At 57.5% G+C, this 16,387-nt stretch overlaps 1 protein-coding gene across 2 annotated transcripts; it reads left to right on the top strand.

The window, feature by feature from the left end:
- Positions 1 to 3,280: 3,280 nt before the first annotated feature.
- CAMKV (CaM kinase like vesicle associated) lies at positions 3,281 to 15,378 on the top strand. 2 transcript variants are annotated; one of them, XM_025884811.2, is made up of 11 exons: positions 3,281 to 3,463; positions 10,888 to 10,996; positions 11,106 to 11,237; positions 11,414 to 11,488; positions 11,703 to 11,841; positions 11,977 to 12,097; positions 12,258 to 12,333; positions 12,433 to 12,569; positions 12,731 to 12,809; positions 13,044 to 13,131; positions 13,426 to 15,378. In XM_025884811.2, exons 2-11 carry the CDS (start codon positions 10,902 to 10,904, stop codon positions 14,005 to 14,007), a joined length of 1,524 nt encoding a protein of 507 aa, XP_025740596.2. In that variant the 5' UTR covers positions 3,281 to 3,463; positions 10,888 to 10,901; the 3' UTR covers positions 14,008 to 15,378. The 2 variants fall into 2 exon arrangements, with proteins under 2 accessions (XP_025740596.2, XP_025740594.2); XM_025884809.2 differs by lacking the exon at positions 3,281 to 3,463 and adding an exon at positions 10,321 to 10,345.
- The last annotated feature ends 1,009 nt before the right edge of the window (positions 15,379 to 16,387 follow it).

Genomic DNA, 16,387 nt, shown 5'->3' with positions numbered 1-16,387 from the left:
GTCAGGGATGGGGGCCCCGGCATTCCCAAGGCACACCCTGCCTCCGCACATGGGAACTCCATGGGGTCTAGCAATCCTATCCTTTCCAGAGAACCTCAGAACCCCTCGGCTGGCATTGGCTCTGGTCTAGCCTGACCTTTTCTGTACCCCAAGGGCAACCACACACAGTGGCTGCTGTGGGTTTTGCCCCGTTGCCCCGGCGACAAGTGCAATTACCCTTGATTGCCAGCTGGTTGCCATGGCAATTTCAAACATAATGTAATAACCCACACAGCCTGGAGTGAGTCATGAAGGGGGGGAACAGCCCCCTCCCCTAGCTCCAGAGGAAAAGACTGCTTGCCCTCCTCCATCCTGGGCCCTCTACGGGGGGCTGAGGAGAGCAACGTGGACAACAGCCTAACAGTTCCAAAGATGGCTGGGGACCTGGAGCATTTGTGGCTCCCAAGGGAGGGCACCTGTCAAAGTTTGGGCTCCTTGGGGGAGCTGGCCTGGTAATGCAGGTGCCCCCTAAAGTCTGAACTTCGGCTAGAGCTCTATGCTTCTGCAGGCCAGTCAGAATATGAGGGTATGGGAGTGCTGGCCTTTGGTGCCCTGGGGCAGGAAGTCAGGGTCATGGTGGGTGGCAGAGAAGTCCTGGGTCCCAGGTGGGTGGTACAACCTACGCTGAGTGATGAGGTCTAGCTGGCTTTGTAGGCTCCGTGGATAGGGAGGCTCCCACTTTATCCTGTGTCTCTGACTGGCTAGCTCTGGTGGGAGCCGGAACTCTCAACCTTGGGCTCCCTTTTCCTCCTCAGCCTTCCAAGCTGGGCTGTCCCCACCCACAGACTTCCTCAGGAGGTCCTCAGAGAGGCTACTGGACAATGCCAATGCCAACTGCCCCTGCTCTTTTCCCAGGCTCTGCCCTATGCTAAAGGACCTCGGGCCATTCCTCTGGCCAGGGGGGTGGCGAGAAGGCATGGCCCCTGACCTGGTCTAGCTCTGAATAGCAGAGGTAGGAATAAAGTTCCACGGGGGCCTAGTTCATGGCCTAGAAGAGCTGAGAGGATAGCATCCAGCTGCTACTGCTACTTCCTGCCCGGAGGGTGGCCAGAGCTTGAAGCCAAGACACCGAAGCCCTGCCTTGCCTGTGCCTCCCTCCCTGAGTGGGGGGCTGAGGGACAAGCCAGGCCCCAGTCCCAACCCTGGGTTCTCATCTTTAGGTTGTTCTCTCCACCAAGGGCCAAGACCCGGCTATCCCCCCAATGCCTGAGAGCGAAGGGCTGCCCTGGGTGGGGAGGCTGGAAATAGCCAACGATGTAGGGTCATCGCAGCCCCTGCCAGCCCTTAGGCACGGCCCAGCCTCTTCCCCTCATCCTGCTTTCATGCCCCGTTTCAGCCTCCCCAGTCCTGAGGCCTGTGTCAGGCCGGAAGGGGACTGGTGGCTCCAGGGACCAGGGGCTCCAGGGACTGGAAACAGTGTCCACGTGCACGCGCGAGCAAGCACGCCTGGGTGCACATGGAATGCAGACCCACGTGCCACTGGGCACCACCGCGCACACTGTGCTATTGCCATCTCCTTCGGCATGAGCGCGCACGCACGCGCACACACACACACACACACAGACACACTCACACGTGTAAACACACACCCCACCACGTGCGCTCACCCACAGGCACATGGAGTGTGCACACGACCAAGAAGAGGTGGAGCACTGCCAGCAGCAGGCAGGGCGCTAGCGAACCACCTCTCCCCCCGCCTCTAAATCCCCCATGCCTGCTTCTCCTCGGCCCCGCTTGTCTGTCCCTAGACAGCCATGACCTTCAGGCAAGACGGAAAGTGTATGTCGCATGTGCAGGGTCGACAGGCCACGGCTCAGCGGCACTATACACCTCAGAAAACCAGAGCTTCGGGGACAGTGGGCAGACAGCATGAAGGACTGGGTGCCAGGCCATTCATTCCTTCATTCCGCAGACATGAACTGAGTGTACTGAGATGAAACAGCCTCTGTCTGCCAGGAACTCCTACGTAGTGGTGGGGTCGGTGCTGTGACTGAGACCACCCAGAGACCAGAGGGCCCAGAGGTGGCATCCGTCTGGCCTGCAAGAGGTGACACAAAGCCAGGGAAGGATGTGAAGGGCCCCTTGACACTCTCATCCGGGGGAAAATATTGAGGGGCCTTATGTGAGTGGTCATGTCCCAGGCCAGCCTTCCTGGCCCTAGCCCCAGCTTCCTCACCGGAGCAATCACTCCTGTCAGCAGCCACGGGGAGTCACTCACTCAAAATCCAAGGGTTTGGAGACAACCCGACCCAGGATGGGGTCAGAAGACTCTCTGGGAGGTTTGGGGCAGGGGTAGAAGCCAGCTCCAGGTACCAAGAAGTCTGTCGGGCTTTCAGACACGGGCCTCAGGATGGTTCTCAGGGCCTGTGAGGGGGGAGGGGCAAGCCCTGGGTCCCTGTGCCTCCCTGACAAAGGACAGAGAAATGGACTTCCTTCAGGGCTTCCTTCAAGGCTTCTTCCTGGCAGTTCTCAGCTTCCTCCCATTAGAGGACAGGCCTGCTGCGGCACCTTGGTGCAATAGTTCTCCTGCATCCCCATATCCCAGCCTGGGCTGCTGATGGTGATGCTGCTAATGAAATGTCTCAGGGTGATTAAGCTCAAAAGAAAGTAGAATCCACACCATGTCATAGGTGACTTTTATAGGCTGGGAAATTCAGCGCCCCGCAGAAAGGGGCAGACTGGGCCAGCCACCCTGGCTGGGACTTGGGGATGAGAAAGGCTGAACGGGGTGGGAGTGGGGGGGGGATAGGAGGTTCTGCCACCGTGGTCTGGAGCCCTCACTGACCACGTGCACACACACACTCACCCATGTGTTTACTATTCCAAGCTAGGGGATGCCAGTCTGTAATGTAGTTTGCCCTAGCGACTGCCCACTTTGTTCTTGTAAGTAGGTTCTGCCCTTTGGGTCAGGTTTTGGGAGCTAGGCAGAGCGCTGGTACCCTGGGGACTACTACCTGCCAAGAGATTCTTGTGCAGCACCAGGGCTCAGGCTTTCCCCACACCTACTCCCGGCCGGCTCCCTATCAGGGACATAGGAAGGCCCCTCTGGCCCCTGTTGCCCAGTCAGTCCGAGGGCCTGAGGGAGTCTTTGGGAGCCTGGCCGGCGCCGGGCAGGCCACTGCTCCCCGACTCGCTGCCACCCGTCGTCCGCCCCCCTCCGAGTGGGATTCTGGCCTCAGGCTTTGCCAGGGCCCGGGCGGAGCCGGCTGAGGGAGGCCCCGCCCCCAGCCCGCCCCCGGCCCGGGGTGCGAATCCGGTGCCGGCGAGCGGCGGGAGATGCTGGAGGTTTGCGAGCCGAAGCGGCTGCAGCTGGCGCCGCGTCTGCCCCGCGTGCCCGGAGCGGATTCTGCCCGCCGCCCCCGGAGCCCTCGGCGCCCCACTGAACACGCGATCGCTTCCTCCGTGTGACCGACCGGCGCTGCAGGTGCGGGGCGGGCCGCGCAGGGGGGAGGCGCCCCCCGAACGCACGTTGTGGGGGTCTTGGGGGATTGGGTCTCTGACACAAGGTTCGGATCGCTCAGTGAGCGGGGGCTCCTCGAGGGCTTGGGGTCCCAGCGGGGGCACTGCACGCGGATCTGCAGATCCGGGGGTCGGCGTGCGGGGTTGGGCTTAAAGTTCCCCGTCACCTCGGACGGCTTGGGGGTCCCAGGGGAAGGCTCTGAGCCTCAGGCCCAGGCGAATCTCCCCTCCCTGCCCCCTCCCCCCGCCCCCCGTCTCGCTGGGCTCCTAATTGTGAAAACCTTAACCCTCGAACATTCGTGGTGCCCCATAGGGGTAGGGGTCAGGGGCTGAGCCGACCCTCCTGACTCCCAGGGCCGCCTTCAACCCCTCCCAACTGCCCCCGGGTCCCCTTCCTCCCGCTAAGCAGTCACTAATTTCCATGACAACGGAGAGTTCTTTATGGGCGACAACCTGAAGGGGGCTGGGCGGGGCTGCCGCGGGGTGGGGGAGGAGGCTCCAAGCCCCTGGGGCCCAGCAACCCCCTAGCCGAGATCCTGCTTCCTTGCCTTAACGTGGGGGCCAGCGGGGGGTTCGGGGCACCGACTCAACGCTGCGCGGTGGGGGTAGGGGACGCACATGTTTCTGCTGGGAGGTGCGGGGCTTGGTGCTCACACGTGTGCCTCCCGCATGTGTGTTGCTGTGCCAGCGGGGGCGAGTCAGCAGCGCTGGGGAAGGGGGTCAGGGTGGCATCACGGTGGGGAGCAGGGCCCCGGGCTGGGGAAGTGGGGGGGTGGACAATGAACAAATGAATTTCTGCCTTCCCCAGCGTGTAGTGTCTGGCAGAGACCCTAGGCTCTCCCAGCCCCCCACAGCTCTGCCAAACTGCTTTTGTCCGCACCCCCTAGACAGAGCCTGCTCCACCAGGTTTCCTTCTGGGGAGCAGGGCCCTCTATCCTTCACCAAAAGCTTAGCCTGCCTCAGTCCAGCCCCTGTCCTGCTGCCCCACTCTAAGGCCCAGACTTTGAGCCCCCCAGGACCACCTAGGGAGACCTGGTTCTCCCCCCTCCCCCACCCTCACCTCCCCAGTTGAGTTTTAGCCACCTGCTGGACCCCAGTTTCCTCAACTGGGAAATTGGTGTCTCTACTCCTCTCGGTGGCAGGCTGGGCCCCAGGGGTGGGGCAGAGTTCTCTCTGCCTTTCTTTCACAGCATTTGGTCCGGACCCCCAGGTGCCAAAAGCTACCTTTCCCATATCTGCTGCTGACCCTCTCCAGCCTGTGGCCTGGCTACCACTCACTGGCAGATGGGCAGTCCTTGCCCTGGGAGAAGGCTGCAGAGTCCATGATCTCCATCTAGGGAAACTGAGGCAGGGGGTTTGGTGCTGTGCAGTTGTTTCTGGGTTGTTCAGGGTGCTGTTTCTGCCCCCCCCCCGACAGGATCCACTGTTGGAAAGGGGGACGGCTGCAGCAGGGAATTAGGCGAAACTGCAAGAGGGGCCCCGAGGGACCCAAGGCCCAGGGAGGACCTCGGATAAGGGGGGGGCGTGGCTGGGGAGTCTAGGCAGGGCCATGCCAGCTGAGAGGAGGGGCTATAAAGGGAAGCAGCCAGGTCTCTGAGCTTCATTTCCCACCACCACATTTGTGTCTTCCATGTGATGGACCTGCCTTACTTAAGCTGCCTGATGACCAGGAGAGGGGCCATGGAATTGTTCGGAGGGGACTGCACCATGGCTCTTCTCCCAAGCCATGGTTATGCCTCCCACACCAAGTCCAATGCATATCTGAGGGATGCAGGAGGGTTCAGTGTCAACGGTCCAGGAACCACGGGCAGCTCCTCCCCAGGTGTTCAGAGCACATGGCTGTGGGGGCCTTGGGGCTCAGCTGGGCACCCATAGGCCCCTTCAGAACCCCCTGCGCTCCTTCCCCTCCTGTGTCATTGTGCCTGTGTCCTTTTTATTGTCACCTCTTTACTCCCCTTTCATTACAGTTTCTGCTTTTGTCCCTGTCTGTCCCTGCCCCTTTCTCTTTTCTAAAGTCTCTCACTTCCCCCACCTCCCCTTCCTTGATGGCGCCAGGTCACAGAACCCATGGGGAGAGTCGGGCCAGTCTCAGGGAATTCTTGGAGAAGGGGTTTGGCCAACACCTCTCCCATTCCCCTTCCCTTTGTTTCAAAACTTCCATCACCATAGCAATCCTTTACTCTGGGGCCTTCCCCTTCACTTCCCTCCACCCACAGGGAAGCAGGGACCCCAGTGGATTTTCCTTCAGGGGTTCAAAGACTGGGACCCCAGGTACCTGGGAGGGGCCTTGGCTCTTACCTCTGCCATGCCAAGTTCAAGGCTGAACTTTCTGGACACAGCACTGGATTGTATGCCCACCACTGAGACTGGAGAGGCCCCCCTCCCCCCTTATTCCGTCATTAGATGGGAGAGTCAACAGCAGGAACTGCGGACCATGATCATTGGCTAGAGCCTGAGGCCAGCCAGGGCAGCCCCCTGCCCATGTCCCACGGCAGTGGGCTAGAAGCTTGGCTCTGCCTCCTGACACCCGACCCTGAGGGTGAAGTCTCCATTCCCCCCCCCTCCCCCGTCTTTCCGGTGAGACCTCAGCTATGGGCCAGGCAAGGCTTGGGCCTAGGCATGTCCTTTGCAGCAGGAAACCCAGCCCCAGTCCCTGAGAGAGAAGAGCAGGGAAGGGGAGGGGGTACCTGAAGGCTGGTGTTCACAGCTGCCACTAAATCGGGAGGTGTTGCCCACAGTTGTCGGGAGGTAGCTGGAGGCCTCTTGGGCCCCTCCTGGCCTCCCAAGATTTACTGCAAGCTCTGGAACTCCACATGGGAGAGGACTAGGGCAGCAGGAAACTTGTTTATGGCTATGAAAGGTGGGGCGTGAGCCAGGCTGACCCCGGTAGAGGAGGGGACAGGACTCCGATGCAGGACCCCTGGGCCTCTGGAGCCAGACTTGCTTAAGGCTGCAGTAGGGCCCCTAGGGGACCCTTTATTACCAGGGCACCAACAGGCAGAGGCTCCCTCAGGGTTGCCTGAGGCTCGATTGCCCAAGCCCAGGGGTCAGAACCGAGGAGCAAGCAGTAACTGGGGAGCGCTTGGGCCTCAGGCACCCTTGGAGCCAGCTGGGGGGCAGTGGCAGTGCCAGGCTCCGCACTTCCCCCAAGCTCTCTTTGGACAGCTCCCCCGTGCACACTGTTTCTCTGCAGAAAATGGAAGGAGCCATGTCTCTAGGGAAACGGCCGCTATGGGGCTTCTGTGCCGTCCCATGTCCCAGTATGGACCCATGGCACAGCCCAGGTCCTGCGTCAGTGGGAGGAGGGCTCTTCACTGTTGGGTAGTAGGTCTGGGCTGTCTGGGCCATGGGGGTGAGAAAGCAAACCCCTTTCTGCCTGGCCTTCCACTGTTCTTGAAGCTGTCCCTTGACTGCTCCTCCCAGCTTCAGGGTCCAGGCCCCCTTTGTTGCCAGCAGGTGCCAGGGGCTTGGTGCATACACCAGCAGTCTCCCAAGCAGCAGCAGTGGGTAGCAGGTGGTGGAGTGGGTGAGGATGGAGGGGACCCCTTTTCTCCTTTCTTCACCCCGGGGCTAGGTTGGGGGTGGAGACAGATGAGTGTTTTAGGCTGGCGAGGAGAAGTAGTACTGGTGGCGATCAGGGCCCCCATGGTAGGGGGGAGAGACAGATCTACCCCTTCCCCAGCCATGAGGTTTTAGGATGTGGATCCAGGCTGATGTGACTGTGAGCAGAGGCCTGGATTTCTGTGGTGGGAGACAGACTGCAAGACCAATCCTGGGCTCTTGTGGGCACAAGTGCACATGCATGGCCGAGGGCAAGATCAGGCATGGGCATATACAAAACCTCCCCCCGCCACGCGGCAGAGCTGGGAGCTGGTGGAGTGGGGTGGGGGGAGGTGGAACTTCTGGCAGGTATCTCAGAAAAGGGCCGTTTTGAGTCTGGAGTGGCAGGATCATTTTAGATGATTTGTTGCACCAACAACCTCTAATGTCAGAAATCACAAGGAAAGAAGAAAGAGATTAAGCCCTTGTCTGGACACCTAGCTCATGTGGAGGCTGCTTCGCAGGGAGGCCAAGGTGGGCCGGGCCCTTGCCAGGGCCCACACTCCCTGCCATCGAATGGACACAGTTGAGCTGGCGAGTCACCTGTTGTTGGATTTTAGGTAGTTGCTGATTTTTTTTTTTTTTTTACGTTATAAATAACTCTGCCGTGACAAATAGGATACTGATGGGAGGCTTTGGGGGAAGGGCATTCCTGCCACCGGGAACGGTGTAAGCAAAGCAACAGGGCTGGGACATAGGTCCCTCCCAGCTTCCTGGGGGGCCCACAGCCTAAGGGACCACCCTCCCGCCCAGTACGCAGGCCTTGGATTCCAGCCTGGAAAGGAAATTGCGGTGCGGTAGAGCCATTGAGGGACTGATACGGGCCCCCTCCCCCAGATTGTTGGGGCACAGAGATGGGTGGCCGGCAGTGGTGGGCGGCTGTGCCTCTGCTCTTAGCTGCGAGTGTGGGATTCCAGCCACATGCTCTTCTCCGGCAGACGCAGGAGCAGGGCTGTGACCATGGTGGCAAAGACATGCAGTCGGGGACGATGTTCAAAGCTTCTCTTGTTTGCCTCTGCAGTGCCTCACAAGATGGCTTAAGCCCTGGCTTAAATCACGCTGATGAAATGCATTTGCATTCCCTGAGCCCAGACAACCCGGATGAGGGAATGATGGAATTTGTTCCCTAATGCTGAGGGCAGATTTGAGGGAAAACTTCCAGGACTATGACCCCTGGGAAGTGGGTGGCCTCTGCCTAGGAGGAAGCAAACAAAAGCCAGGGCTGGCCATGGGGCTGGTGTGGGTCCTGGCCTTTGACCCTGGCTGGCAGAGTCGCGGTGACCCAAGCTGCCTCCTCTGGGGGTGGCTTCCTCCCTTCTCCACTCCCTCCTATAGCTGGGAGTGACTCCAGGTAGGGGAGCGTCTAGGTGGTCAAGGCCAGAGGCCGGGCCTGGTACACAGCGCATGCTCATCCGTGCGGAGAATATGCACAGTCAGCCGAGGCAGAGCTTGCCCCATGGCCCCAGAATCACATTGGCCGGGCATTATGGAGGTCCAGACACTGTCACCAACTCCCCTCCTGAAGTTGACCTCTAGCAAGAGCTGCGAGTGCCCTTTCCTTTGGGTGCTGGAGCCAGACCTCCCAGTACCGCACAAGAGGATTGGGTGAGTGTCATTGCAGACCCACGGGTGCCAGGCCCCAGGTGTCAGAGTGCCTGCGTGTGGTCACCTTTGTGCCTGGAACACCCACCCCTGGCCAGGGACCTATGCCCTAGACCTGACTGCCCAGGCCCCCTGTGGGCCCTGGCAGCGAGGCACTGGCAGGCTTGTCTAACTTTTTCCAGACTATTACCCCGGCATGGCTCCTGGCAAATCCTTCCCCTCTAAGGCCCAGCCCTGATGCCCTTTCTTCCTCAGAGCCTTTCCTCACTTCCACCCAAATAGGGGTCCTCTCTCTGAGGAAACTCCAAGCACTGTGCCTGGATACAACGTTTATTGAATCAATAAAGGTAATTGTAGTAAAAATTCTTTTTTTTAAAAGAGATTTTACTTATATGAGAGAGAGAGGGAGGGAGCATGAGCAAGAGAGAGAGAGAGAGAGAAAACACAAAGCAATGGGAGGCAGAAGGGCAGAGAGGGCGAGGGAGAAGCAGACACCACCCTGAGCAGGGAGCCCTACGTGAGGCTTGATCCCAGGACCCTGGGATCACGACCCAAGCCAAAGGCAGATACTTAAACAACTGAGCTACCCAGGTGCCCCTGCAGTAAAAATTCTAACAGAAAAGTAATAAAAGATATAAATCTGCCCCTCTAACACCTAATTCTTTGCCCCAGAGAGCACTCTGATTTTCTTAGGTGTCTTTCCAGAATTGAGTTTGTGAGTATACATTGGTATATAAGCTTTAAAAAATTTACCCAAATAGCATCCTTGACCCCTCATTCTGTCCCTTGCTTTTCCATTTAACATCTCAGAAACTGTCCGGCCATAGCACATTTTCTACTGTATTCTTTGTAATAACCACCAAGTATTCTTTCATATGGATGGCCATAATTTTTTTTAAAGATTTTATGTATTTTCTTGGAGAGAGAGAGCACGAGCAGGAGGGGCAAAGAGAGACGGAGCGAGAATCCCAAGCCGACTCCTTGCTGAGCAGAGAGCCCAACACAGGGGCTCGATCCCATGACCCTGAGATCATGACTTGAGCCAAAATCAAAAGTTGGACACTTAAGCGACTGAGCCACCCAAGCGCCCCAGGATGGCCATAATTTTTATTAACATTTTAAAATTGTGAAATATAACAAAAATCTAGAAATGTGCCCCCCAACTTGTACGTACATTTTTACAAATTATTATAAAAACAGACACCTGTGAAACCACCACTCAGGTTCAGAAATCAGCCCTCCAGAATCTCCCCGTGTCCTGACTCAATCACATCTACTCTTTCTCTCAGAAGGACTTGTGGTACTTATTTCCTAGCTTTTTTTAAAAAAATAGTTTTACCAGAATGTTTGTATCCATACACAGTACAGGTTAGTTCTGCACTTCTTGAACTCTGTATCAATAGGATCATGCTCTATGTATTCTTTTGTGTCTTTTTCACTCAGCACTATGTTGGTGAAATTCACCATGTGAGTGTGATCGGGTATAGCTGCAGCTCCTTCATTTCCATTGCTGTGTAATATTCCATTGTGTGACTGTGCCATATTACGTCCTGCTGCTGGTGGCTATGTGGGCTGTTTCCAGTTTGGGGCAATTACGAATGTTGCCACTATGAGCCTTCCTGTATGAGTGGCCTGCTGCATAAATGTATGTATTTCTGTAGGGCATATATTTAGCAGTGCAAATGCTGGTTCATGGGGCATGTTCAACTTTAGCAGTTTTACCAAACTGTTTTCCAAAGGAGAGACTTAGCCTCCACTAGCAGTGCTCATGTTCTCCACATCTTTGCCAACACTTGGTATCTTCAGACTTTCAGAGATGGCCATCCGCTGGGTGGGTGGTTATAGCCCCCTTCACCTGTGTAATAGCTGAAATATAAAGAAATCATTTGGTAAATCTTTTGTTGTTGTTGTTGAATGTATACAACACAAAATGATTCCTTGCTATGTCAGTTTAATATGTTTTTCGTAAGTGGGGGCTGTTGTAGTTCAGGCAGCCGAGCCAAGTGGCACGAGCCACGACCAGAAAAGCAGGGGTGGGAGCCTGACCAGCCTCTAGCCCTTTCTGATGCAGTCTCTGGCCCTTGCTTGGCCTGAGCCAGGCTGGGGTCTCCCAGAGGCATCCTCTGCATTGCGGGGAGAAGCCTCCACATTGTGGTACAGCTGAGCCAGACTCCATCCTGCCTGCAGCTCAGATCCTGGCAATGCCGTTTGGGTGTGTGACTCTGGGTGATAAGAAGAACTATAACCAGCCGTCGGAGGTGACTGACAGATATGATTTGGGACAGGTCATCAAGACGTGAGTGCTGGGTCTGGTGGTCAAGGGTGGGTGGGCAAGGGCTGGTGAAAGGGGAGCAGAGGGCAGCCCACACTGGGCCAGGGCTGAGTGGGGTGCTTGCCGGCTGCAGTGAGGAGTTCTGTGAGATCTTCCGGGCCAAGGACAAGACGACGGGCAAGCTGCACACCTGCAAGAAGTTCCAGAAGCGGGATGGCCGCAAGGTGCGGAAGGCGGCCAAGAACGAGATAGGCATCCTCAAGATGTGAGTGTGAGGCCTAGGGGTAGGGTGGCTTACGAGGTAGCAGAGAAGGGTTTCAAGGGCAGGGGGCCTCAAGCAGTACCAGCCTCTGGCCAGTTTGCTGTGGTCCACAGTGGCAACCAGAGCCTCTCTTAGGGGTTTACCCAGCCCTAACTATTGGCCCTTCTCCCTGCCACCAGGGTGAAGCATCCCAACATCCTGCAACTGGTGGATGTGTTTGTGACCCGCAAGGAGTACTTCATCTTCCTGGAGCTGTGAGTGTGGGCCTGGGGTCCCAGGATTCTTCAGTCCCCAGGGCCTTTACCTGCTCTGCCCTCTGCAACCAGGGAAGGCCCCCTTTCTGGACCCTGGGGGTCCTGGGTCCCTGTGCCTTGCCCCGCCAGCTCCCTGATGTAGGCAGCCTCCCCAAGTACTCCTGCCCCACCCCCGATCCTGCCCACGCCGGGCTCAGGGGCTGGTGTCCCTCAGGGCCACGGGGAGGGAGGTGTTTGACTGGATCCTGGACCAGGGCTACTACTCGGAGCGAGACACGAGCAATGTGGTGCGGCAGGTCCTGGAGGCCGTGGCCTACCTGCACTCACTCAAGATCGTGCACAGGAACCTCAAGGTGAGGCCAGGAACCAGGTCTGATGGCAGCCAGCCTGGGGCTGAGGTGGGCAGCACCTTGGGGTCTTAGTCTAGCCTCTGGGGTCCTCATGGAGTCTTCCTCTGCTCACCCACATGTCATTCCTGCGCGGAGCAGCTGGAGAACCTGGTTTACTACAATCGGCTGAAGAACTCAAAGATCGTCATCAGTGACTTCCACTTGGCTAAGCTAGAGAATGGCCTCATCAAGGAGCCCTGTGGGACTCCCGAGTACCTGGGCAAGCAGGGGGTGGGGCAGGGGCAGGGTGGGAGACAACCTTTAAGGAGTGGCTCTGGGTAGGGGTGGGGGAAGGAAGTGTCTAGCCCAGGAAGTGGTGTGAGTGGTACCAGGCCTGGCCAGGTCTGATACTGACCAGCAGATGGACGCTGTGTCTGCAGCCCCAGAGGTGGTAGGGCGGCAGCGGTATGGACGCCCTGTGGACTGCTGGGCCATTGGAGTCATCATGTACATCCTGTGAGTAGATGGGCAGGCAAACAGGCTTGCAGCCAGGCCGGGTGGGGTCCTGTGTCCATGGCTTTCCTGGGTGACACTGCCCTTTGGCCCCCCATGCAGGCTTTCAGGGAACCCGCCCTTCTATGAGGAGGTAGAGGAAGATGACTATGAGAACCATGACAAGAACCTCTTCCGCAAGATCCTGGCTGGCGACTATGAATTTGACTCTCCATATTGGGATGATATTTCACAGGCGGGTGAGGAGGTGCCCAGCATGTGGGTAAAGGGAAGGGTTGGTGTGGGGGACCTGCTCTCAGCCTTCTCTGCTGGACTCTGCTCCTACCTCCCAGCCCATTCATCACCCGTAGACAGTGAGATGAGGTGCCCATGCCTAGCCTCTCCCTGGCTTTGTCCCCAGCCAAAGACCTGGTAACAAGGCTGATGGAGGTGGAGCAAGACCAGCGCATCACCGCAGAAGAGGCCATCTCCCATGAGTGGTGAGCAGGGCCCATGGAGGACAGAAGGAGAGGCCAGGTTTCCCTTGGCCTAGTCCTCCTCACATCTAGTAGCCCCCATCCTTGAGGCTTTGAGTAGGGGCTGGGGGTGCCCAGAGCTCAGGCCCAGCCCAGAGGGCCTGCCTGGTAACCTCTGGATCTTAGGAGAAGAGGGCTGGGCAGTCTCCATGAAGGCCTGTACCCCCTCAGATCCAGATGCACTTGCACCCTTTCTAGGATTTCTGGCAATGCTGCTTCTGATAAGAACATCAAGGATGGTGTCTGTGCCCAGATTGAAAAGAACTTTGCCAGGGCCAAGTGGAAGGTAAGGCTCGGATGACTCCCTTTCTTGGACTGATCCCAAGAGCTCCTTCTGGCACACACAGTCTCTTGCCTGTATCACACCCCTGCAGCCACAGAAAGGCATTTCTTCAGCCATCAGGTGTGGCTGTAGCCACTGTCACTGCCTTATGTGGGTGTGTGAGCAGCTGGGTCCCTGACCTCCCCTGGGGTGGTCAGAGGCTTTGGCTCAGAATGGTCTGGCTTTTGCTCTTGCCAAGGAACGGATCTGGCTTCTGTAAGCCTCACTCTGGGCCTCTCTCCACTGCCCTCCTTTCAGAAGGCTGTCCGAGTGACCACCCTCATGAAACGGCTCCGGGCCCCGGAGCAGTCCAGCACAGCGACAGCCCAGTCTGCCCCAGCCACAGACACTGTCACCGCTGGGGCTGTAGGTGGGGCCGCAGCTGCAAGTGGGGCTGCCCCAGCCCTTGGGGGCAGTGCCACCTCAGCCACAGTGGGTGCTGTTGCTCTTGCCGCAAAGAGCGATAATGTAGCCCCCGTAGACCGTAGTGCCACCCCAGCCACCGATGGCAGTACCACCCCAGCCACCGATGGCAGTGTCACCCCAGCCACCGACGGGAGCATCACCCCAGCCACCGATGGGAGCATCACCCCAGCCACCGATAGGAGTGTTACTCCAGCCACTGATGGGAGAGCCACACCAGCCATGGAAGAGAGCACCATGTCCACCACTCAAAGCAGTGTCACACCAGCCACCAAGGCAGCTGCCACCCCTGAGCCGGCTTTGGCCCAGCCGGACAGCACAGCCCCCGGGGGCACAACAGGCCAGGCCCCACCCTCTAGTAAAGGGGAAGAGGCTGCTGGCTATGCCCAGGAGTCTCGGAGGGAGGAGACCAGCTGAGTGAGCAGGCTGGTGTGGGGCAGGGGGCGGGCAGGAGGGTGGGAGAGTGGATGAGGGGCTTCTCACTGTACATAAGAGTCACTGGCATGATGCCCTTGCTCCCTCCTGCCCCTGCCTCCCAGTGTGGGGCATGTTTGGGGGCCACGGGAGAGCAGTCTCATCTCCTGTGTGTATGTGCGTGAGTGGTGGGCAGGCCAGAGGCAGGACCGGCCCCAGCCCCTGCATGGATTCCTTGTGGCTTTTCTGTCTTTCGCTAGCTTCACCAGTTTCTGTTCCTTGCGGGATGCTGCTCTAGGGATACTCAGGAGGTCCCTGCTCCCTTTCCCCTTCCCTTTTTGCCTCACAATTTCCCCAGGCAGGCCCTGCAGGTCCCATCCTCTCCCAGGCCCTAAACTTGGGTGGCCTTGCCCTGAGAGCTGGTCCTCCAGCGAGGCCCTGTCAGCGGTCTTAGGCTCCTGCACATGAAGGTATGTGCCTGTGGTATGTGGGCTGCTCTAAGAATGGACACAGGCTGGTATAGAGAATGTACAAATCTAGGGCAGTATGCTTTAAGACAAGACTGGTCGCATGGTTGGGGGCACTGCTTGGTAGCTTTGGGGGTCCTCAGAAGTGAAAGAGAATGAGTAGGGGGGTAGAAATGTCCACCTTTGTTCCTGGAAAGTTCCCACCAATAATATCCTTGTGCTATTTCCTGCCCTCCTGGGTTCTGCAGTGGGTTGCCCTGTGCCCTGAGCTTCATGAGCCTGTAAGGGGAAGGAGGGAACAGTTGGGATGTGGCAATGAAAACTGGGAAGGCAGAGTGCAGGCCCAGTACCTAGTGCACCAGCTTAGCTGGGTCCTTACCCTGAGCCAGACAGGGAAGGCTGATAGCCCTTGGCTCCTCTCTGATGGTGTTCCTCAGGCTCAGGCTACAGTCCTCTCCATCCCAGGGGGCCTGCCACATGGCAGTGTCCCATAATCTGATTTGAGGTTTGTCCTTCACAGGGGCAGATTTCTGCTCTCCTAATTGAAAAATAAAATAGAGAGGAACCCCCACCCCCACCCCTCTATGTCTGTGACCCATTTCCCCTTCTGTCAGGGCTTAGAGAGAGGCCCAGGTGCCTCTGAGCTATGCTGAGTTGCTTTTACTGGGATGAGAAAGTGGAATAAGGCTCCCCAGTTTCCTGATGGAGGCTCCTGGCAGGTGCCCTTTGTCAGACCCCACCACAGCTTGGGCAGGCAGCCACACTGGTCCGGGCCTTTGCTCGGCACTCCAGTGGCAGTCCTGCCCTTCTCCCTGCATGCCTGTGGGTCTGCTCTGGTGTATGAAGGTCGGTAGGCTAACTGTGTGCCTGCTGAACCTGGCAAATAAATGTCACCCTGCCAAAGCCTCTGGCCATCCTCTTGCCTTTGCTTCCTCTGTCTTACTGGGGAGGGGCCCCTGGAAGGCAGTGGGGAGGGAAGAGGCTGGGAGTAGGTTCACATGTCTGTGCTCAGTGCCATGAGGATTGCTTGGGCTGGGTACAGATCATTCTTTACCACTGTGTGTTCCTTGATTGTGGCGGGTCCTTTGGACTCTAGAAATCCATGTGGGTGGTGGGTCCTGTCCTGGGCTTGTGCCAAGGAAAACCCCCTGGACTGCTGTTCTGACAAGTCCTGTTGAACAAGGAGCCCTTGTCTTGACTTAGGCATATAATTGAAACTCACCACAGACCAGCCACCATAGGGAGAGACCTTGCCCATGGACAAAGTGGGCTTCCCTGGGTTGGGGAGAGGGTGCAGGGTGGGCATTGCACAAAGGTTCTATGCTGCCCTTTGTGTTGATTCCTCCTCCCTGTGGACAATGCCTGTGCTTTCCATACAGGCCCAAAGAACTTCACTCTGGGTCTACTTCAGGTGGAACAAATCAGCGTTAGATCATGGGGCTCTACATAAGCTTTCTTCTGGGGAGAGGGTAGTAACACTGCTAAAAATAGTTAAGCATGAAAATTCCTAGGAAGACTTGTTCCAGTCCTGACTGGCCCAGATGAATTCACCAGGGATGCTGCTCTTTCTCGGGGAGAACCCCAAAGATAACTTCTCTGATGTAGGAATCAATAAAAGGCTTTGTTAGTCACTGGTCTATGAAGCATCTGGGCCTCCAAAATTCTAACCCCACTATACAGTCCAGAGGCATGCTGATCCTCCTGGGAGCTAAGAGCTAAAGTCAGGGTAACTGGCCTTGCTGCCTCCAAACTTAGGGATCATCATCATGCCTTGCTTGGATAAAGCCAGAGTAAGCTTGGGGTGTCCTGAGGGATTAGGACCTGTGTCCATCTTTCTAGGACCACTCAGAGCCGAAGGCTGAGAGGGTGGGTCATTCTTTTAGTCTGTGGCAACTACGGGCGTACGGTTGAGCACT

The sequence above is a fragment of the Callorhinus ursinus genome, unplaced genomic scaffold (genome assembly GCF_003265705.2).
Source record: "Callorhinus ursinus isolate GAN/ISIS: 27379988/994484 unplaced genomic scaffold, GSC_fseal_2.0 scaffold15, whole genome shotgun sequence".
NCBI classification, from domain to species: Eukaryota; Metazoa; Chordata; class Mammalia; order Carnivora; family Otariidae; genus Callorhinus; species Callorhinus ursinus.
Note: the sequence above shows the minus strand (reverse complement) of the source record. Positions and strands in the feature narration are given on the sequence as shown.

Coding starts and splice junctions, on each gene's coding strand:
- CAMKV (XM_025884809.2), top strand. CDS start 10,324: ATGAGTGGCCTGCTGCATAAAT. Junction 10,346..10,887: donor GAGTGGCCTGCTGCATAAAT/GTATGTATTTCT, acceptor TCCTGCCTGCAG/CTCAGATCCTGGCAATGCCG. Junction 12,570..12,730: donor GGATGATATTTCACAGGCGG/GTGAGGAGGTGC, acceptor CTTTGTCCCCAG/CCAAAGACCTGGTAACAAGG.